General features: G+C 44.0%; 2 protein-coding genes across 2 annotated transcripts; one reads left to right on the top strand and one right to left on the bottom strand.

The window, feature by feature from the left end:
- Positions 1–343: 343 nt before the first annotated feature.
- LOC125987772 (prostaglandin E synthase 3-like) lies at positions 344–10,932 on the bottom strand. Its single transcript, XM_068649946.1, has 10 exons — positions 10,840–10,932; positions 10,194–10,405; positions 9,540–9,665; positions 7,631–7,744; positions 7,489–7,558; positions 7,298–7,396; positions 2,590–2,679; positions 2,465–2,521; positions 808–835; positions 344–662 (listed from the first exon to the last, which is right to left on the bottom strand). The coding sequence occupies exons 1-10, from the start codon at positions 10,930–10,932 to the stop codon at positions 643–645; spliced, it is 909 nt and encodes a 302-aa protein (XP_068506047.1). The 3' UTR covers positions 344–642.
- Positions 10,933–16,158: 5,226 nt separating this feature from the next.
- On the top strand, positions 16,159–17,591 carry LOC137840110 (general transcription factor II-I repeat domain-containing protein 2A-like). Its single transcript, XM_068650010.1, has one exon. The coding sequence runs from the start codon at positions 16,187–16,189 to the stop codon at positions 17,291–17,293; it is 1,107 nt and encodes a 368-aa protein (XP_068506111.1). The 5' UTR covers positions 16,159–16,186; the 3' UTR covers positions 17,294–17,591.
- The last annotated feature ends 5,884 nt before the right edge of the window (positions 17,592–23,475 follow it).

Here is a 23,475-nt window from a genome sequence, read left to right as displayed (position 1 = left end):
AGTGGTTGGGAATCACTGTTTTAGTCTGCGAGACTTTGTTTGACACGAGTGAATTAAGCTTATTATAAACTGAGTGAATCCAGCAGTACAAACCACAAGAAATCAGGCACACACAAGGCTCCAATACACTGTCATAGTGTTTCAAATGAACACATCTTGATTGAACTTCCACAACTCCAAAACTTGGTTGTTTTTGTATTTATTTCAAAGTGCACCAATGTGAAATAAAGTTTGCCAAAACCACTCACAACACAGAATGCCATTTGCACAAGAACTTATTTATTGCATTGGCTGAAATGAATTATGTTAAATATTTGTATATGTTGCCATACAAATAAGGTAGAGCATTCTCATAATATATTAAGTGCAATTTGCACTACAAAACATTAAAAGAGAAATGTGATCTTTAAAAAAAAAACATCCACTGGAAAAGGAGCATTTTGACTGAAATGATAAAAGGTAGGGGTACGAAATCCTTTCCCGTGCACTCATGTAAGTGAATGGAGAACAATGTAACACAAGAATGAGAGTCCAGCAAAAAAAGAGAAGAGAAACACACCTCCTGTGTTGTGGTGGTTTCAGTCCGATTTAGGACCTTCTTTGGTCTTCCCTCTCTATTGCCATCTTCAACCATCTTTTACACTATTCAAGGTCAGGCATTTCTTGGGGAGGGGAAACAAAAACATCAATAGTTTCAATCAGGGCTGTACAATAACTCATAAGTACAGAAAATGCCTTGAACAACACTTCAGATGGAGAAAAGTCAATTTGTGTCAAATGCATGAAGAAATCAAATACAATACATACGTTCGTTGTCGCTGTCTGCAGTATCGTGCTGTAAGAGACAATCAAATTTAACAGAACGTGAGCAATACAGTACAGTGAAATTGCGGTCATTTCAAAGTCAAAAGTCAAAGTCAGCTTTATTGTCAATTTCTCCACATGCCAAAGACACACAAAGAAACCGAAATTTTGTTCCCCCCCTTGTCACCGTGGGATAGGGGGGAACGAAATGTATGCTCCCTACCCAACAAAATGGACAAGCCTTTCCTTCTCACATTATCCCTTAAAGACTTCACATGTTTTGCTGCGGTCTGCTTTTCCATTTTTAGTCACTAGGTTTCTTTACTTTTCTTCTCCTCGTTTGCGTTCTGCAGTCGACCCGGGATACATTCAATGACCACTCACACAGTCAGAAAACTCACTTATTAATGATTTCATCACAAAACTTTGCTGATGTAGCAAATGCAAAAGTGTGCGACTTTTTTTTAAATGAACACTTTTCACATTGCCTTATTTTTGACATTTAATTATTATACATTGTCTTTTTTTTGCTTCCACGTAATCCTTGCAATGCGCTCACGTACTCGTCATTGCTTTTTGGTGCATAGATTGAGTTTTCTGATGTGTGAGTGGCACTCCAGGTCGACTGCAGAATGCCAACAAGAAGCGGATAAAAAAAAGAATCCCAGAGACTAAAAATGGAAATTTGCAAACACAAATGTGTCAGCCGGGTCCCGACAGCCAGGAGACTCGCCATAGAACGCGTCACAACGCCCAGAGGTCGGCTTGTTGGAAAGATTGGCAGCACTGTACTTCCAGCGAGGATGCCAACCCTTCAGCTGAATGTGGCGTTTAAAGAGCATCCTTTTGGGATATGCATCGGAGGCAGTACCCCGTACAAGGACTTCATGGGAAATATAAGTTGCATGAACCCTTACAAATTTTAATTGATTAGAAAAACGACGTATGAACGATTCAACTTTCATACAGCCTCTCGGAACACGTCGTGTTTGCGAATGTTGGTGACTGGTGAAAGGAAATAGATGTGGTAGGGAATCTTAGCTGCCGATAGGCTGCTCATTTCTCTTAAATCAGCCACAGAAACATTAATACTTTTAATATGTTGAAATAGTCATAAGTAGAAAGGTCCATGTAAATTTTGGTACCAATTGATAGCTGTTTATGTATGTTTTAAGTGATAGTCTTTACAATGATTTCCAATGGAGAAATTGGGATCTCTTCCTTTCGTGACGTAGTCAGGCTGATGTGTCAAATCAAGCAGACTACACCCAAAAAAAGGGTATCAGTAAGTGTACCACCCTTGTGTTCATAAATACCGTTAAATCTCATCTGAGGTTTTTTCAGGGGGGAATTATAGCACTGACATCAGTTTTCAATACAGTTCTATAACATAAGTGCCAATGTTGGGCTCTCTTTACCCTGCCTCTCTTTAAACACTGATTGAATTGTATAAAATATTGTTTTAGAGAAGGAAAATTGCAAACATTAAACATTGCTGTCAATAAAGGAGCTTAGCATCAGTTACAGGAAGCTCTGGCTCTTAGTGCAGGCCCGTATTGAAGAAATTTGGTACAAAATAACAGAATGGAAATTCGTTACGGAAGAATTACTGCGATCATAATAATACAAGCATCGGTATAAACTAAAAAAAGAGACCCACCTCATCATCAGCACAGTCTAGGTCAGATAGATCATCGCTTCCCATGGTGTTCATCATCTAGAAATAAGATAATTCCATTTTTATTACTGTGTGCATGTGCACGTGTGTCATCTATAGGCTGTTACCTCTGAGAACTTGTCAAAACTGTTTAAGTCTTCTTCGGAGTCTTCTTCCCAATCTTTCCAGTTATTGAAGTCCACGCTGAGGCAATTGCACTGACAGAGACAAATGTAGACCATATACAGGTATATATACATATACCGGCGCGGCGCGGCGCGGCGCGGCGGTTGTTTACATAAAGGGCAAAGGTATCCACGTAAGGACTACCGGCATCATTAGCGGACACGGAGGACAAAGAGTTTGAAGGAATTAAGGATTTGAAGTGACATAGAAGGTTTGAAAATATACATACATACATATACATACACACAGTGGAGCCTCGGTTTTTGACCAGAATCCGTTCCAGAAGGCTGTTCGAGAAGTGAATCGTTTGAATTCCAAATCATGTTTTCCCAATACAAACAATGAAAAAATTTAATCCGTTCCAAGCAAAAACAAAAGCCTTTTTTAAGCATTTTTTTTATTTGTGCATTTTTGTCCAATCATGCAACTGCAGCACACCGCCGAACGCGCAACCATAGGGCGTCGCCGACCGCGCAATTGCACCGCACTGGTCGCATTATTGTGACAGAGCCGTCGCTGAAATTTAGAAAATATTTTTAAAGTCCTGATGTACTTTCAAAAATTTAAGTGGACCTCAGTGCGCAGGAAGCTTAATTTTGTACGATCGCGGAACTGCAGCGCACCGCCGAACGCGCAACCGTAGCGCGCCACCGACCGCACAACTGCACCGCGCTGGTCGCATTATTGTGACAAAGCGGTCGCTAAAATTTAGAATATATTTAATATTCTTAACCCTACTGAAGTTGCGCAGATTGTCCAACTCCTCCAGGATGGCACATCCATGCGTGCTGTTGCAAGAAGATTTGATGTGTCTCCCAGGACAATCTCCAGACCATGGAGGAGATTCCGGGAGACAGGCAGTTAATCTAGGAGAGCTGGACAGGGCCGTAGACGGTCCTCATTCCATCAGCAGGACCGATATCTGCTGCTTTGTGCAAGGAGGAACAGGTTGAGCACTGCCCGAGCCCTACAGAATGACCTCCAGCAGGCTACTGTTGTGAATGTCTCTGCCCAAACAGTCAGAAACAGACTTCACGAGGGTGGCCTCAGGGCACAACGTCCTTCAGTGTGCCCTGTGCTCATTGCTCAGCACCGTGGAGCTTGATTGGCATTTGCCATAAAACAGCAGAATTGGCAAGCACGCCACTGGCGCCCTGTGCTTTTCACAGATGAGAGCAGGTTTACCCTGAACACCTGTGATAGACGTGAAAGGATCTGGAGAAGCCAAGGAGAGCGCTATGCTGCCTGCAACATCATTCAGCATGACCGGTTCGGTGGTGGGTCAGTGCACGCTGGTTCAGTAGCTCCTGGGTTCCTCCTGATCCACAACGATGCCCGGCCTCATGTGGCAAGAGTATGCAGACAGTATCTGGAGGATGAAGGAATTGACACAATTGAATGGCCCTCACGATCACCTGATCTAAACCCGATAAAACACCTCTGGGACATAATGTTTCGGTCCATCAGATGCCGCCAGGTTGCTCCTCAGACTTTACACTGATGCCCTTAGACAGATCTGGGAGGACATCTCACAAGACACCATTCATCGTCTCATTAGGAGCATGCCGCGACGTTGTCAAGCATGCATACAAGCTCGGGGGGGCCACACAAGATATTGAAAATAATTTTGAGTTGCAGAAATTGAATTTAGGCAAAATGGATGAGCCTGCCATGTCATTTTTTCACTTAGATTTTTTGGGGTGTCTATATACTGAGCCCTCTGTAGGCTGAAAACTTTTATTTCCATCAAAAGATGTGCCATCCTTTTGTTCCTGAGACATTAAACCAGGCATGTCCAAAGTCCAGCCCCGCCCCCGGTCACATTTCATACGGCCCACAGCTTCGGTCTTATAATGTATTATTCATGGCCCGCCTGCACTGTCAAACTGAAAAAAAAAAAAAAAAAAACCATGAAACTTGAAACTGTAATTCCTCCTATTACCAAAAGGTGGCAGCACCAGCCCTCTCCGCTCATTGCTGCCATGGCGACTGCAAAGAAAACGAGGAAAGTTGACATTGAGGGCCGTCGCTTTGAAGAGAAATGGGAATTACAATACTTCTTCACTGAAAATCAAGGCAATTGTGTTTGTGTTTGTGCTGCTTGGCACTCAGCATTAAGGGTTGGAATTGGGGGGTTAGATCACCAAATGATTCCCGAGCGCGGCACCGCTGCTGCTCATTGCTCCCCTCTCCCCCAGGGGATGGATCAAAATCACATGGGGATGGGTTAAATGCAGAGGACAAATTTCACCACACCCAGATGTGTGTGACGATGATCATTGGGACTTTAATTCGTAAAGAGACTGTTGCCTTGTATAAGGATTTCAACCTAAAGAGACACCATCAGACTAAACATGCTAACACATACGACAAGCTAAGAGGGAGTGACCGCGCTGATAAAGTGAAGCAGCTCCAAGCTGAACTGGCATCACAACAGCGATTCATCACGTGAGGCTGTGAGTCAAAAGTAAATCAAAAGTAAAAATTACTTAATATTAAATATTACGAAGTGGCCATGTTAATACTGTTGAAGTTATGAACCTGTAGACGTGACACAAACTATTACTTTCTGAAAAATATTGTAAATGACAAGAGCAAAATTCACTTGTTTTAAGTTTTAATAACAGACAACTTTGCATTACTTATAACTCCTGTTTAAAATGTTCATGAGCCTAAAATAATTTTAAATTCTTGTAAATTAAATTATTTCATACAGTTTGTTCAATGTTATCTGACTCTTCAGATATGAATGAAAGGCAGAATTTGTGTTTTTAAAGTTGTTCACATCTGCCTGAGTGGCTTATATTTGGTTATTTTGTCATTTAAAAAATAAAGACAATTGGGACAATGAAATTTGTTTCATAACAGTATGTATTTGCATGAAATTTCTGTAGTTAAAAAATGTCTGAAAAAAGTATTGGCCCCCGGGCCCCTTCACTTTATCAAATCTGGCCCTCCTTGCAAAAAGTTTGGACACCCCTGTTTAATGATTAAACTGTCCAAATCAGTATAGATATCCAACATTTTTTTTCACCATTGAAATCTGATGTGTTTACAAAGTGTTCCTTTAATATTTTTGAACAGTGTAGATAGATAGATAGATAGATAGATAGATAGATAGATAGATAGATAGATAGATAGATAGATAGATAGATAGATAGATACATACATACATACATACATACATACATACATACATACATACATACATACATACATACATACACACGTATATTATATACAGTCGTATGCAAAGGTTTGGGCACCCCTGATCATTTTCAAGATTTTTCTCTATAAATCATTGGTTGTTCGAATCAGCAATTTCAGTTAAATATACCATATAGCAGACAAACACAGTGATATTTGAGAAGTGAAATGAAGTTTATAGGATTTGCAGAAAGTGTGCAATCATTACTTAAACAAAAGTAGGCAGGTGCATAAATTTGGGTACCCCAACAGAAAAATGACATCAATATTTAGTAGATCCATCTTTTGCAAAAATAACAGCCTTTAAACACTTCCTATAGCTTCCAATGAGAGTCAGGATTTTGGTTGAAGGTATTTTTGACCATTCTAGTTGACAAAACATATCCGGTTCAGTCAGGTTTGATGGTTTCCGAGCATGGACAATAATTCCACTGGCTTGCTTTAAATCACACCACGGATTTTCAATAATATTCAGGTCTGGGGACTGAGATGGCCCTTCCAGAACGTTGTACTTGTTCCTTTGCATGAATGCCTTAGTAGAATTTGAGCAATGTTTGGGGTCGTTGTCTTGTTGAAGCATCCAGCCCCTGCGCAACTTCAATCTGCTGATACTGACTGGAATCCATGCGACCTTCAACTTTAACAAGATTGCGAGTACCTGCACTGGCCATTGAGCCCCACATGATGGAACCACCACCAAATTTGACTGTGGGTAGCAAGTGTTTGTCCTGGAATGCGGTGTTCTTCTTCCGCCATCCATAACGCCCCTTGTTATGTCCAAATTTTCTATTTTAGTTTCATTAGTCCACAACACCTTATTCCAAAATGAAACTGGCTTGTCTTAATGTGCTTCGGCATACTTTAAGCGACTCTGTTTGTGGCATGTGCACAGAAAAGGCCTCTGCCGCGTTACTCTCCCATACAGCATCTCCTTGTGCAAAGTGCGCTGACCAGCTGCACTAAGATCGTGTTGTTGGGCTTTGGAGCTGCTCTGTGCGTTGACTTTGACTGTTCTCACCATCCTTCGCCTCTGCTTATCTGAGATTTTTCTTGGCCTGCCACTCTGGGCCTGAACTATAACTGTGCCTGTGGTCTTCCATGTCCTCATTGTGTTCCTCACAGTGCAAACTGACAGCTGAAATCTTTGAGCTAGCTTTTTGTATCCTTCCCCTAAACCATGACATTGAACAATCTTTGTTTTCAGGTCATTTGTCAGTTGTTTTGAGGCTCCCAAGTTACCACTCTTCAGAGAAGATGCAAGGAAGAGAACAACTTGCAACTGGCCACCTTAAATACCCTGAACTGGAGATGTTTTGGAAAGAAGAATAGTCAAAATACCTTCAACCAGAATCCAGACTCTCATTGGAAGCAGTGAAAGCAAATTGCATCGGACTCCAGAGGTTGAACTGACTTAGAGAACAACTTAAAGTTTCCCAGCATTACCCTTGTCTTATCTTTGGTCAGTCGAGGCCAGGCCTTCCCCATCTCAGCTTTTCGTAAACAACACATCACAGACCGGTCAGTGCGTCTGTGTTTAGAGTCCTGTATAATGACAAAGACACGAGCTTGGAATTCTGCAACACATTTAGCACATGGCCCAAGATCCACACACTACATAAATGTGACACACTCACTTTTGGCTCAATCTCCCCAAAAAGTTCCACAGTATTCTGATGTTTGATGTTATTTGTTCCACTGGCACAGCTGCGTTAGAATGACAATAAATTACTATAATAAAATCAAATCAACACTTGGCAAAAAATGGAAAAACCTCACCTGAAATCAAGTATAGTCTTGTTAAAATGCACATGCACGTCTTTACTGTCTTCCACGCAGAACTCTATAAAGACAGAGTCCCGTCGGTCGTACCATTTGGCTGTTGCATGCTGCCTGTATTATCCGCCCCCCCAGCCACGCACACAAACATTAATAAGTCATTGCATGTGCATTGCATTTTAGTATCAAGCACAACTAACCAGACAAATTTAATCACATACGAGTATTTCTCTTGCTATGATCAATTGTGACAATAATATATGTACATTTACCAATGCCAGTGTCTAAAGCACAATGACCAAAGCACTTCCTCTTTTTTTGATATTGCAATATTATTTGTGAATATGGCAAAAACAAAAGTAGGTTATCAATTTTGCGCTACAAGTGGACTTATTCAACAAATGAACATCACTAACAAATTCGTACTGTACAGAACAAAACAGAACTATTTGATGGGGGAGAGGTTTTGTTTTGTTTGTTTTTAGAGTAGTGAATTCATCGTTGGCTGGAAAAAAAACTTGTCCAGGTTGTTTGCTCATCAAATGTTTCACTAAAAAGAGTCAGTAAATCAGCATGGAGAAGTGATTAAATGATTATGTCCCATATTTGGGACATTACCATGTGTGACAACAAAAATGTCATACATTCTGGATTCATTACAAATCAACTGAAATATTGCAAGCCTTTTACTATTTTAATATTGCTGATTATGATATACAGCTTAAGAAAACGCAAATATCCGATCTCAAAATATTAGAATATGATGAAAAACTATACTAGTAGGGTATTCAACTACCGTAATTTCCGTACTATAAGCCGCACCGGACTATAAGCCGCACCAGCTAAAGTTTGGGGATATTTTAGTTTTTTTCTTACATAAGCCGCACCGGACTATAAGCCGCACGTGCACACGAGTTTTTTTTTACAAAGAAAGACAGTACACAGAAAGCCTTTTTAAAGTTTGAATAACATACTTTAACATGTCTTTCTAAACATTGCCTGTGACGCAGCAGTAGTATATAGCTCCAGAGTAGACGGGACCACGAAATAAAGAAAAGGGTGCCGCAACACAATGTCATCAACATCGACTGCCTTTAGCTTAAAAGCGGCATCATATGCATTTTTTTTTGTCCCCATAATGACGGTTTGTGTATAAAACCTTCCTTTCAGTAATGTCCGTCTTGATCGCGTTCTCAAAGTCAAAGTCAGCTTTATTGTCAATTTCTTCACATGCCAAAGACACACAAAGAAACGGAAATTTCGTTCCCCGCTATCCCACGGTGACAAGACATGGCACACAATAGACAATCAAGTAAAACAACAGCATGCTGAATAAATAACGAATAAATAACACAACAAATAAATAAGAGGAGCAAAAAGGAGCAAGTGAGCGTACAGCAGACATTCCAGAAAACAGCGCAAAAGTGCATCACGCTACGCAGAAGGGGGTAGCGAGTTCAGGGTCCAAACAGCCTGGAGAATGAAGCTGTTGGCGAATCTGGTGGTGCGGGAGCGCAGGCTCCTGTACCTCTTCCCAGAGGGCAGAAGGTCGAACAAAGAGTGAGCTGGGTGACTCACATCACTCACAATCGCGGTTGCCTTGCGGGTGAGATGGGAGGTGTAAATGTCCTTCAGGGAGGGGAGCGAAGCACCACCAATCTTACCAGCCGTATTCACTATGCGCTGCAGGGCCTTCAAGTTTTGGTCAGTGCAGCTACCACCCCAGACGGCGATGCAACTGGAGAGGACGCTCTCAATAGTGCCACGGTAGAATGTAGACAGGACTGCCTGAGGAGCACATGCACGCCTGAGTTTCCGCAGGAAGTACAGGCGGCGCTGAGCTTTCTTTGCCAGTGACGCGGTGTTTGCCGACCAGGAGAGGTCCTCACTGATGTGCACCCCCAGGAACTTGGTGCTGCTCACCCTCTCCACCACAGCACCGTCGATGATCAGCGGCTGGTGTTTTGCTTGACCCTTCCGGAAGTCAACAACGATTTCCTTGGTCTTGTTGACGTTCAGCAGGAGGTTGTTGTCCCTGCACCACGTGGTCAGAAGGTCAACCTCCGACCTGTACCGAGTCTCGTCGCCCCCCGGGATGAGACCCACCAGAGTCGTGTCGTCAGCAAACTTCACTATGCGGTTGTCGCTGTAGGTCGCAGTGCAGTCATGCGTCAGCAGGGTAAAGAGCAGTGGACTGAGCACGCAGCCCTGGGGGGCCCCCGTGCTCAGCGTGATGCTGGCGGAGATTTGGTCGCCAACACGCACCACCTGAGGCCTCTGACAGAGGAAGTCCAGTAGCCAGTTGCAGAGGGAGGTACTGAGGCCCAGCTCGTCGAGTTTGCAGATGAGTCGCTGCGGCACAATGGCGTTGAAGGCAGAGCTGAAGTCCACAAACAGCAACCTCACATATGAGTCCTTTCTCTCCAGGTGGGTGAGGGCCGAGTGGAGGGCAGAGCAGATGACATCCTCAGAGGACCGTTTGGCACGGTACGCAAACTGGAAAGGGTAAATGGTGGGGGGGAGAACGGATTTGATGTGCACCATGACAAGCCGCTCAAAGCACTTCATGATGATGGGCGTCAGGGCCACGGGGCAGTAGTCATTGAAGCAGGACGGTGCAGGTTTCTTCGGCACAGGAACGATGGTGGCAGCCTTGAAACACGAAGAGACGATGGCCTGCTGCAGGGAAACGTTAAAGATGGCCGTGAAGACGCCCGACAGCTCGCCAGCGCAGTCCTTCAGCGCACGACCCGGGATGTTGTCAGAGCCCGCCGCCTTACGGGTGTCAATAGCGGCAAGCGCCCTCCTCACTCCGTCGGCAGAGAGGCACAGGGGCTGCTCGTGTGGGGGGGGGAGTGGTCTTCAGCGGGCAAGTGCTCTTCTGGGCGTCGACGCGAGCAAAGAAGATCGTTCAGCAGACGGACGTCGCCCTCACAGCTCCGCGGCGCGGGCTTGTAGTCCGTGATGGTCTGAATGCCCTGCCAAAGGCTCCGTGCGTCCTTGCTGTCCTTGAAGTGGGTGGAGACCTTGCAAGAGAACGCCTTTTTCGCTTCTTTGATGCCCCGGGACAGGTCGGCCCTCGCTGTCCTCAAGCCAGCCTCATCCCCTGCCCTGAAAGCTTTGTCCCTGGCCCTCAGCAGTCTGAGGACAGCCCCTGTCAGCCACGGCTTCCAGTTCGCACGAGTGACGACAGATATTGAACGAGTCACATCATCGATGCACTTCACGACGTAAGAGGAAACAGAGTCAGCATACTCCTCTATGTCCGTCCGTTCGTTGTATGTGGCCGCCTGCTTAAACATGTCCCAGTCAGTAGTGCCAAAGCAGTCACGAACGGCATCGGAGGCACCCTCAGGCCACACCCGAACCCGCTTCCGAACCGGCCTAGATGCCTTTACCAATTGTCTGTATGCGGGCAAAAGCAAAACGGTGAGATGGTCAGAAAGCCCAAGATGGGGGAAGGGGGTGGCTTTGAAAGCTCCTTTATGCGCAGAGTAGACCAGGTCCAGGAAGCTGTCTCCACGTGTCGGAAAAGTAACATGCTGGTGAAGCCTCGGGAAAACAGACTTCAGGTTGGCATGATTAAAGTCTCCAGCGAAGATGGTGAAACCGTCAGGGTGCGCTGTCTGTTGTTCACTGACAGCCTGGTACAGTTCACCAAGCACCGCGATCCTGTCGCCTTCGATGTTGGAAGGCGGGATGTATCCCGCGACAAGCAGAATCGCAGTAAATTCCCTCGGCAGGTAAAAAGGACGGCACTTGATGATCACAAACTCCGCTAGTGGCGAGCAGTGCTTAGAGTCCCGGCACCATTCTTCTCGGATGTAGATGCGTATTCCACCTCCTCGCGACTTTCCCCCTTGTACAATGGCACGGTCTGCCCGATAGCACGCTAGCCGCTCCAGATGCACGGCAGTTATAGTTGATCACTTCACATGCTTTTATATCTTTATCTTGAACATATTCAAAACATAAAAAATAGAGTGTCAGGAATGAGTTGAGCCAGGGCGACCAAATGCAGCTTGAACCAGGATTTATTGCAGGGAAAAGGAGTTGGAAGGGAGGCAGGTGGGTAACGAACGACACAGACGGGAGGAAGACTCACGGCCAGCAAAACAGACAGACTGACCGACATGAAGTCCCCTTGGACAAGATTAAAATTCTGACCGTGAGCCTTCAGACAGACCGAGGGAAAACCAGATGACAAGAACAGGAACACTGGGCACGAACAGGAATGGACACAACAGTAGACACCGACAGGGAGAGAAACACGGGCAGGGCTTAAATACACAGGGTAACAAGAGGAAGCAGGTGACAGACATTACGGTAACGAAAGGGGTGTGGCTGAGCGAAGTGGCACGGGCGTGACAGTACCCCCCCCACAAGGGACGGCTCCCGACGTCCCAAAAAAGAAAAAAATCCAAGACTGTCCAACATGGGCCGGGAGGAAATGGGGAGGTGGCCGCACGTCACACACCGCCGAAGGCCGACTGGGTGACGGCCGCTGGATCCACGCCGCCGGAACTGGTGGCGGCCGCAGCATCCGCGCCGTCGGGACTGGATCGGGGGGCGGCCGTGTGTCATGCGCCGTTGAAGCCGACTGGGTGACGGCCGCTGGATCTGCGCCGCCGGAACTGGTGGCGGCCGCAGCATCCGCGCCGTCGGGACTGGATCGGGGGGCGGCCGTGCGTCATGCACCGTTGAAGGCCGACGGTGACAGCCGCTGGATCCGCGCCACCGGAACAAGTGGCGGCCGCTGGATTCGCGCCGTCGGATCTGTTTTTTGGGGGGGGGGGGGGGGGCAACCGTGCATCTTGCGTCGCTTGAACTCATCTCCTTGGCGACCATGCAGCAGTTGCGGGAGCCGGCAAAGGGTTGGTCCAAGCGCTGGTCGCTGTGATGGTCGGTGTCTTCTGTCAGGAATGAGTTGAGCCAGGGCGACCAAATGCAGCTTGAACCAGGATTTATTGCAGGGAAAAGGAGTTGGAAGGGAGGCAGGTGGGTAACGAACGACACAGACGGGAGGAAGACTCACGGCCAGCAAAACAGACAGACTGACCGACATGAAGTCCCCTTGGACAAGATTAAAATTCTGACCGTGAGCCTTCAGACAGACCGAGGGAAAACCAGATGACAAGAACAGGAACACTGGGCACGAACAGGAATGGACACAACAGTAGACACCGACAGGGAGAGAAACACGGGCAGGGCTTAAATACACAGGGTAACAAGAGGAAGCAGGTGACAGACATTACGGTAACGAAAGGGGTGTGGCTGAGCGAAGTGGCACGGGCGTGACATAGAGAAAACATCAAATAAAGCAATTAACACTTTAAAGCTCCTTGGCGACCATGCAGCAGTTGCGGGAGCCGGCAAAGGGTTGGTCCAAGCGCTGGTCGCTGTGATGGTCGGTGTCTTCTGTCAGGAATGAGTTGAGCCAGGGCGACCAAATGCAGCTTGAACCAGGATTTATTGCAGGGAAAAGGAGTTGGAAGGGAGGCAGGTGGGTAACGAACGACACAGACGGGAGGAAGACTCACGGCCAGCAAAACAGACAGACTGACCGACATGAAGTCCCCTTGGACAAGATTAAAATTCTGACCGTGAGCCTTCAGACAGACCGAGGGAAAACCAGATGACAAGAACAGGAACACTGGGCACGAACAGGAATGGACACAACAGTAGACACCGACAGGGAGAGAAACACGGGCAGGGCTTAAATACACAGGGTAACAAGAGGAAGCAGGTGACAGACATTACGGTAACGAAAGGGGTGTGGCTGAGCGAAGTGGCACGGGCGTGACATAGAGAAAACATCAAATAAAGCAATTAACACTTTAAAGCACCATATCCAAGTCCACTGTCTGCTGTATGTACACTTGCTCCATTTTTGCTCCTCTTATATTTATTATTATTATTTATTATTATTTGTTTATTTATCATTTATTCAACACTCTTATTTATTCATTGTTTGTGCCTTCTTGGTTTTTTTTGTGTTGCTTGTATGCATATGTGTACTATCTCACCGAGGGATAGTGGGAACGTAATTTCAATCTCTTTGTGTGTCTTGGTATATGAAAAAAAATGACAATAAAACAGACTTTGACTTTGATAAAACAACCAAATAAACAAAACAAAAAACTACATCTGAAAAAAAATTATATTTTCAGACGAAACTGGATGAGGGCGCTCTAAATTTCACCGTTGGCCGTGACTCATCAACTGGGTGGGCTTAAGAAAAATGGCACCAAAAAGAAACTCATATTTTGCAGGTTACAAACTTCAAGTTGTAAAATATGCAGCTGAAAACAGTAATCGAGCAGCAGAAAGAAAGTTTGGAGAACCGTGATGTACCAATGGATGACTATTTCAAGTGACGTCAGTGGCACGGCGCAGCGCGGCGGTTGTTTACATAAAGCACAAACGTACCCACGTAAGGACTACCGGCATCATTAGCGGTGATCATTTCTAAGTGACACGGAGGACAACGAGTTTGAAGTAATTAAGGAGTTGGAGTGACATAGAAGGTTTGAAAACCTATTATGGCTTTTACGCACGCCCGGTCCTACGCTACTGAGTCGGGGGCCGGCGCTCGGCCGAGTGGCTCTCCGCGAACGGTGCATGGGGCTCGGACATGGCCATTACGGCCATCCGGTCCTATGCCATGGAGCTCTCGTGTCTGGAAGTCCACGCCGCCACACGCTTGGAAGTTTGTTTTGTTTAATAAAGAGCCGTTTACCAAACCCACGTCTATCCTTGTACTTTGTTAACGCTACAATATAGTTATATACTAGATCTGTGGAATAAAGACGAGGCTGACGTCAGGGCGAACGCGCGGCGATGTTGACAAAGGACGAGGAATTTGATCGATGGATTTACTGGATTTAAAGTGCACGGATGGTTTGAGAATATTATTGATTATATTATAGTTATTTGAAATATAGTTTATCTATCGTTATATGAACCTGTGGAATATTTTGAAGTGCCCTCAGCCGCGCGCACCCATTGTTGACAAAGAACGATCGATGGATTTAATGAATTGGAGTAACACCGATGATTTTATAAACGTGTTATTCATGTAATAGTTGTCCTTAATCACTCTATATGTTACGTCAGGCCCGTTCTCAGCTCTTTGTTTGTGTTTGTCACGTTAGCATACCTATCGTTTAGCCTGTTGTTGCTATCGTTTAGCCTGTTGTTGCTCGTTCATGACTGTTTTTGGTGTGGGATTTTGTCGAATAAATTGCCCCCCAAAATGCGACTGATACTCCGGAGCGACTTATATATGTTTTTTTCACTTTTGGGGGCATTTTATGGCTGGTGCGACTTATACTCCGGAGCGATTTATAGTCCGGAAAATACGGTATATATTTTTTGGGGGGGTTATTTTAATTGTATGGATAAAATTTCTGTCAGGTAAATTCTCTGACTGAATATCTGTATAAAAGAAAAGGATCAGCAGACAAAACAAGTGAGGCAGAATATTGAGTTTTTTCTCGCGAGGAGTGCATTCAGATTTACAGCAATCTGACTACACTAAAAATCTGTTTGCACACTTCGCTCTTTTTATTTGGAATGCCCTACCCACAATGTGAGACTAGCCCAGGTATGGGCAAACTACGGCCCGCGGGCCACATACGGCCCGTTAGGCTTTTTAATCCGGCCCGCCGAACTCTTCCAAATTATAGTAAAAACCTCCTCTTTTTTTTTTTTCCCTTTGCCTGCAATGCCCACGTTTCCCCAATAGATGGCGGACTCAAAACACATTGACCGTTGTTGGAGTGGCGCGTATTTCTCTTTATTTCACTTTAATTTTCACTTCATTTCACGTCACCATTAAGTCCTTCTGTAAAAATGAGCGAACCAAAGAGAAGGAAAGTGGACAGCGAATGACGAGTGTTTAATAATGAGTGGACATCAAAATACTTCTTCACTGAAGTCCGATCAACGGCTGTATGTCTGATATGCCAAGAAGCTGTTGCGGTTTTCAAAGAGTACAATATCAGCCGTCACTTTGCCACAAAGCATGCAAACTATGCTAGCAAGCAGTCAACACAAGAACGGGCAGCTACTGCTCAGAGGTTGGCAGCTAATTTACAGAGTCAACAGAAGTTTTTTCACCGACAAACTGCAATTCAAGAGTCAAGTACCAAGGCAAGTTATTTGTTGGCATTCAAATTAGCAAAGGCTAGTAAGCCTTTCTCCGAAGGCGAGTTTTTGAAAGAGTGCATGGTAGAGACAGCAGGTCTCTTGTGTCCGGAGAGCAAAGCCAAGTTTGCAAAAATAAGTTTAGCACGCAGGACAGTGACTCGCCGCGTGGAACTGATTGACGAAGATATAGTCAGCGAGTTAAACAAAAAGGCGGAGTCCTTTAAGTTATATTCACTAGCACTGGATGAAAGTAACGACATAAAAGACACTGCTCAGCTCCTAATTTTTATCCGAGGGATTAACGACAGTTTTGAGATAACGGAGGAGCTTTTGAGCATGGAATCACTGAAAGGGAAAACACGAGGAGAGAACTTATATAAACAGGTGTCTGCTGTCATCGAGAGAATGAAGCTACCTTGGAGTAAACTTACCAATGTCACCACGGATGGATCGCCAAATTTAACTGGAAAAAACATTGGGCTGCTGAAAAGAATCCAGGATAAAGTGAAAGAAGAAAACCCTGACCAGGATGTTATTTTACTTCACTGCATCATTCATCAGGAATCTCTGTGTAAGTCTGTATTGCATCTTAATCACGTCGTGGATCCAGTTGTAAAACTTGTTAACTTCATACGAGCAAGGGGACTTAATCATCGTCAGTTCATTACGTTCCTGGAAGAAACTAATTCAGATCACCAGGACCTACTTTACCACTCTCGCGTCCGCTGGTTAAGTTTGGGGAAAGTGTTTCAACGAGTCTGGGAGCTCAAAGACGAGATTTGCTCATTTTTAAATTTAATGGGGAAATCCGAAGAATTTCCCGAGCTGAGCGACACAAACTGGCTTTGTGACTTTGCGTTTGCTGTGGACATATTTTCACACATGAATGAGCTGAACGAAAAGCTACAGGGGAAAGATCAGTTTGCGCACGACATGTACACAAATGTGAGAGCCTTCAAATCCAAGCTGGTTTTATTCTCCAGGCAAATGTCAAACAAATCTTTCGCACATTTCCCCACACTAGCCGTGCAGAAAGAGGCCGCCCTAAATGCGAAGAAATACTGCAAATCACTGGACGATCTGCACAGAGAATTTTGCCGTCGGTTCTGTGATTTTGAAAAAATTGACAAGTCACTTCAACTGGTGTCCTGTCCCCTGTCACAAGACCCCGAATCAGCACCGCAGGAGCTGCAATTGGAACTGATCGATCTTCAGTCTGACTCCGTCTTAAAGGAGAAGTTCAAGTCTCTTAAACTGAATGACTTTTACGCTTCACTTAAAGAGACTGCGTTTCCAAACCTCCGGAGGTCGGCGCAGAAGATGCTGGTGTTGTTTGGCTCGACCTACGTGTGTGAGCAGACGTTTAGCGTCATGAAAATCAACAAAGCCCATCACAGATCCAAGTTAACTGACCAACACCTCAGATCTGTCCTGAGAATTGCCACAACAAAACTAACTCCAGACTTTGATGCACTGGCAAAAAAGGGAGACCAACAACACTGTTCCCACTGAAATAGTGAGTTTTTCTGCTGTGTTATGAAAAAATGCATATGGAAAGTTTGGAAGTGCGTCTTTTAATTAAGAGCAATGCGCATTTACGCACAGCAGCGGTACAGTAGCTTAATTAACGCCGCACATCGCTCTTAATTTAAATTTAAATTTTCAGCTGCAGGTAGGATATTTAATACAGCCTATGTCTGTGTGCTTGGCAACGATACACATGTACTGTTTGCACGTGAAGGCGAGGGCGTCCGTGGCGAGTTTGTAGAGCGCGCGGTCAGGAAAATCCATCCATGATTTTGCGGAGTTTAACACAAGTAGTATTTCGTTGTGTAATAATATGTTTTGAATGTTGAAAGTGATTCCATTTTTCAATAAATGTTGATTTCTTTAACTTTGCACCTTCGATTGAAACTTATTAAAAACAGACGCAATCTTGATAAATCACAGTGCGTATGTTATTTTGATCTATTTACATTTCCTCCTCACAGTATCTGCGAAATAGTATGTAAATGCCATATCTTGCATATTCCTTGAGACAAATTTATTAATTGATAAGGGCTATTTTTCACATTTGAAAGACAGCTAATAAATTGGGTTGTAGTGTTCTTACTGTGCTATGAGGTTTGCACACACTACATTTAATGCTTTAGTATATCCGGCCCAAACACTCCCTCCAAATGCACCTGGCCCGGCCCCTCAGTCAAATTTTAAAACCAATGTGGATCGCGAGTCAAAAAGTTTGCCCACCCCTGGATTAGCCCCTAAGAGGAGGGGAGAAGGCGTGGGCTTTGTCTCATAAGAAACCAAGAAGTCACAGACAAGATGTCATGAGAAACAAAACGAATGCAAGGACAAAATGCTATGTGAAACAAGAAGTCACAGACAAGATGCCATGTGAAAAGAATGCAAGGACAAAATGCCATGTGCAGACATCAACAAAATAGTTTGAGCTATCAACAACTTTCTTGGATTCCCAGAGGTATAGAAGGTCAGGAAGTTCCAGACAGCATCGTTTGACTTGTTGTTTTTCACAATCCGTCTGGTGGACGTCTGCAAGGCGAAACAGCAAGCATTCTGTGCAATAATCTTATTAATAAGTACTCATTAGAGAACGCATAATAACATATATATACAATTTATCTAACAGTTATTGCCGTGGATCAATGCAAGAACTACTTTTCAGTCAATTTATCTTACTAGTCACACTCTCAACCACACAAACTCCAGCGCTTTTTTATTTTTAGGCCTATGGGTGTAAAACCCTCCCAAACAGCTTGGAAAAACGGACAAAAAAATAATCTACGCCCTTCTTCAATTAGGAAAAAGAAACTCTGTTTTTTCTTAGCCCGTTCCTTCCACTAGGACTTGAACCCAAGCTGTTCTTTGGCCGGAAAAACGTACAAAGAAAAATCTACACTCTTCTTTGATTAACAAAAAAGAAGCTCCGTGTTTCTTAGCACGTTCCTTCCACTGGGACACTAACCCAAGCCAGATCCCTCAGCTTGGAAAAACAGACAAAGTAGAATCTACGCACTTCTTCGATAAACGAAAAAGAAGCTCTGCTTTTCTTAGCCTGTTTCTTACCCTGGGACTTAAACCCAAGCTATATCCCGTGCACCTCTACCTTTTACGCGTTTCAGAACAACACAATCACACAACTTTAGGGCTTTAACTTACTTGTCCCCTGGTTCGTTGCACTGCCGGATCCCGTCAATCCACCTGTGTCAGACGAAGGCAGACCTAAGATGCTGGCCCAGCGAAGAATTCTCTTCCAGGACTTTCTTTTCCAGGTCCTCCTAATGGACGCTGGCTTGTCGATAATGCAGCACGTCCTCCTCCGTCAGCCAGATGGCGGGTATGAGTGATCCGGGTCACGGCACCAAATTGTTAGAGTGGTGCTCACTCTAACTTATTTTTGCAAGAACCACACGGGAGACAGTATGCCCTTTTCAAGCATTTGCAAATGGAGAGTCATTCGTCGCTGTGCGTACAGCGATGATCGAATGAGGTCTGACTCAGGCCTCTTGCAAGAGTATTTTTATTACGAGAAACAGGGTGGGGGTGAGAGTGGACAGGATGGGGTTGGAGCCCCTGACCTGCTGATCAAAGCATAGCAGGGGGTCTTTTACGACGTGTAAACAAAACAACTTTGATTGCTTCCTCTGCAGCTGGTCAATCAGTTCAAAAGATCTTAGCACTTTGTTCCACTACTATTGTTAAGACAGGACAAGCTAGGTTAATTATTACAGGTTACATTCTAACATAAGCATAGGATCAAATTAATCTATCAACCCTAACAAATTCTGTAATCAATACACCTGGAGGATGATGATTACAATGTTAGTTTTGGGGGACAAGGGAAATCACAGATGTTATACAAAACAATTTGTATTCACAATGCCATCTTTGGCTTTGAAACATGTACACAAAAACACACACAAATGGAGTAAGTGACAAAGTTTTTGATCCAATACAAGGGGGAGATGTGGAATTCGCTTGTAATATTTGATTCTATATATAAAAAAAAAAACTAAATCTTATTAGTCAGCAGTTAAATAAGCATGCTCGTACCTTTAATCAGATTTTCTGTCACGAAATGGAAATGGAGCACAGCAAAATAAATGAGTTGACACCGTAGTCACAGAAGGAAAATGTAATTTACATACAGAAAAGTCAAATGACACACTCGACACGTAAACACATTAAAAACACCGAAACAGATTTGAAAAACAATAGGCTGTAGAAACAGTAGGCTGAAGAAAAGTAAACTGTGGACGAAAGTCATATTGAGTGAGTAATCACAAATCTGCATTGGACAAGGTGATAACTCTGGAAATTTAGTTTGGTGCCATTCTAAAGAGATTTATGAAGATGAAAACAACTATTTGGGGTTTCAGTGATGATAATGGGACTTCATGCCACTTACCAACACAATAAGAGGCATATTCTCCCGTTTGCTTAAGTCAGAAAAGGTGCGCTTCTGCACACTTTTTTTTGCCCTGCATATTCAAATTTGGTCCATTCTCCCAGAGACTTAAACATGTTTTGTTTCTGGAAGCAAGACTATGGTCAAGTGCAGGGGGCACCAACCGTTTTCAAACTGCTAGCTACTTCTTGGATACTGATCAGTAGGAAGGGCAGGCATATTATAAAGATAAATACTGTATTGGCCCGAATATAAGACAACCCTGATTATAAGATTATATTTTTCAAGACTCAAGTTTGACTTTTTGAACACCAAATTTAATTTTCATACAGACAATAATTACAGTACATCTGAAACAAATGATTAGAACAATATATTCGAGAGATAAAGCATGTTATTTTGCCTCATTCAAATCATGCAAAAACTTTCTATCACATCTGAATATCTGAACATTTAAATATGTAAACTAAAGTCAAAGTCAAAGTCAAAGTCAAAGTCTCCTTTATTGTCAATTCCTCCGCATGTCAAGACACACAAAGAGATCGAAATTACGTTTCTCACTATCCCAGGGTGACAAGACAGAGTTCACAGCGCACATACAAGTAAACAACACAGGAAAAATAAAACAAGAAGATGAACAATAAGAGTGATAGCACGCTAGCCGCTCCCGATGCACAGCAGAGTCCGGAAAGATGACAGTCAACCAGGCCACTGTGAACACGAGCACACAGCAGGCACGCACTGTCCGGTTCGTGGATCCTATCAGGCGAACACAACCCATCTTTTCGTCCCGCGAACGAACGTACGCCAGGAGAATGGAAGGCACGGCTGGGCGACCTGGGTTGGCCGCAAGCCTGGCCCGACGTCTCCGCGCTGGCCCCTCTTCCGCTGCCTCGCAGACCCGCTGCAGACCCGCTGCCGACGCATCCCAACAACGCTCCATGACGAAGCAGTCCGAGCGCCCTTAATCTCTCCGCACCAAAGTCCAGAACATGCCCGCCGCACTAGTAGCACGACGAGACGGACATACACAAAACTGCCGAACGGGACAGAGAGTAATTAATGGTTTCTGGTTTTTTGAAATGTAAATAAACCAATCTACTGTGATAAAAAAAAAATTGCAATTACTGCATTAACCATCAAAGTGAAGTCTAACTGTAACTGTAGTCTTGAAACAAATTTGAATAAGGAATATCATTGCAATAAAATAATGCAAACTGCTATCGCTATTGTTGGGGAGGCTGAGGACTGTATAGGGGTTGGCTTGGATGGTTATGCTCTTTTCGCCCACAGGTGTCGGTCAGAACACAGGAGGGAAGACGTGGTTCAGTTTTGATTGCTTTACTGAATTATTGGTAAAAAAAGTAACAGGCACTGTGGTTCATAGGGGCATACAGGCAAACTGGCAAAAGGGTATAGGCACACGTTTGGTCATAAGGATGTGAGAGCAGGTGTGTGTAGTGTACATGGGTGAGTCTTTGGATGTGTGAAATGTGATTCTTGTGTGTGTGATTATTGTATGAAGCGTGTGTGTGTGTGCGTGCGTGTGTGTGTGCGTGTGTGTGTGCGTGTATGTGTGTGTGTGTGCATGCATGTGAGGTTGTGCAACAAACAAATACAGCACGTAAGTCAAGGCAAAACTTCTGACGTCACACAACACTAGTAGAAGGCACACATTACATAATTAACTGTGCTTAACGGTTCCGCTATACTAAATAACCATAAATGAAATACTCTCGGCAACACACCAGACATTAGTCATCGAGACAATGAAATACATTTGCTGGAGACCATTATTCGCCGTGCCGATGCGTAATGGCTACTTGTACGATGTGAGGCAAACTTAAAGGAGCGCGCCGGAGCTGTCAATCAAACGGGATTGTTTGCAATCGAACAAACAACAGTGGCCAGTAGCAGTGACAGGTTCATGACTGGGGAGGCACTGCACCCTCCGGTAAAATTTGTCCGACACCTAACCGTGTCATTCATTATTTAATTTGAACTATTTTAGTTAAAATCTCATATCAGCAGTAAAATCACTCAATAAGCACATAGAATCAAAAACTTGTTTTCGATCATGCATACCACTCCGTTTGAAAAGACATGTCCCGTTGTCCGAATCAAACCTTTCAACTCCCGAGTTGGTCTTTCTTTACTGATGACCTCCTGCTTCGAACAAAAATCCATAGTTGAATGTAATCCATTGTAAAACGAAATGTAAAAAAAAAAAAACTAATGCAAAACGAAATAAATGGACGACTGCTCCTCAGTTGTTCACTGTAAATTTGAACTGGAGATCACTTATTCTACAGGTGGGCGCATGAAGCATCCCGGGATCAAGAGCACCCCTTGCCATAAGGCAGGAGAACCTTTTTTTCGTTGCCTCCGTAAGGTTTCTTTTCAAAGCCGTTTTAAAGAAACACGACGTTACAGACAGATGACAAAAAAACACTAGATATTATATACATCAGCTTAACTACGGAAATTAGTTAATATAGCCACAGTGTTTGAAGACTTAAACAGCGACAGCAGTTCAGTCTAACTGCATAGCCCAGGGGTGTCATCCTCATTTTTTTTCATGGTCCGCATTGTAGTCATAGCTTCTTTCGGAGGGCCATTAGGACTGTCAACCCAAATAAATGTATGAGCACCTCATATTATATACAGTAAAAGCTACAAAACAAACTGACAAATAACGCGTTTTCAAATCAGATGAGTAAAAACTGATTAAATATTTAAAAAAAAAAGATTATTAAAAATGAAGACAATTTGCAATTCCTGTAATGACACGAATTTGATGTACAATTTGTCTTCGCGGGCCACATGAAATGATGTGGCGGGCCGTATCTGGTCCCCAGGCCTTGAGTTTGACACCTGTGGCATAGTCTGTCAGCATAGGCAGCCGTGTGGTTATGCAATCCTCAGAGGAGGCAAGGCAGGAAGTTGGCTCCTCCGAGCGAATCGTCTTCAGTTTTAAAATAACTATAAAAATTCAGCAATTTTGGTTCAAAATGATACAAAACTACTGAAATGAAAATGACTTTATAATAAAAATAATTGAATTTGTTTTTTTCCCCTTGTCATGATGGCAGGGGAGGCGTGGCCTCCCTTGCATCCTCTGACCGCACATCCCTGGACTGTAGTGCCAATGAAATATATATACTCATTTTGTGTCAAAGACGCACACGATCCCAGCAATATACTCAGTCGTTCCCAGCAACCTTTAACTTACCGCTGCGCACAAGTGAATGGGCATAATGTCTAC

This window comes from Syngnathus scovelli, chromosome 2 (assembly GCF_024217435.2).
Source record: "Syngnathus scovelli strain Florida chromosome 2, RoL_Ssco_1.2, whole genome shotgun sequence".
NCBI classification, from domain to species: Eukaryota; Metazoa; Chordata; class Actinopteri; order Syngnathiformes; family Syngnathidae; genus Syngnathus; species Syngnathus scovelli.
The sequence above is the reverse complement of the archived record's forward strand: the minus strand, read 5'-3'. Positions and strand labels throughout refer to the sequence as shown.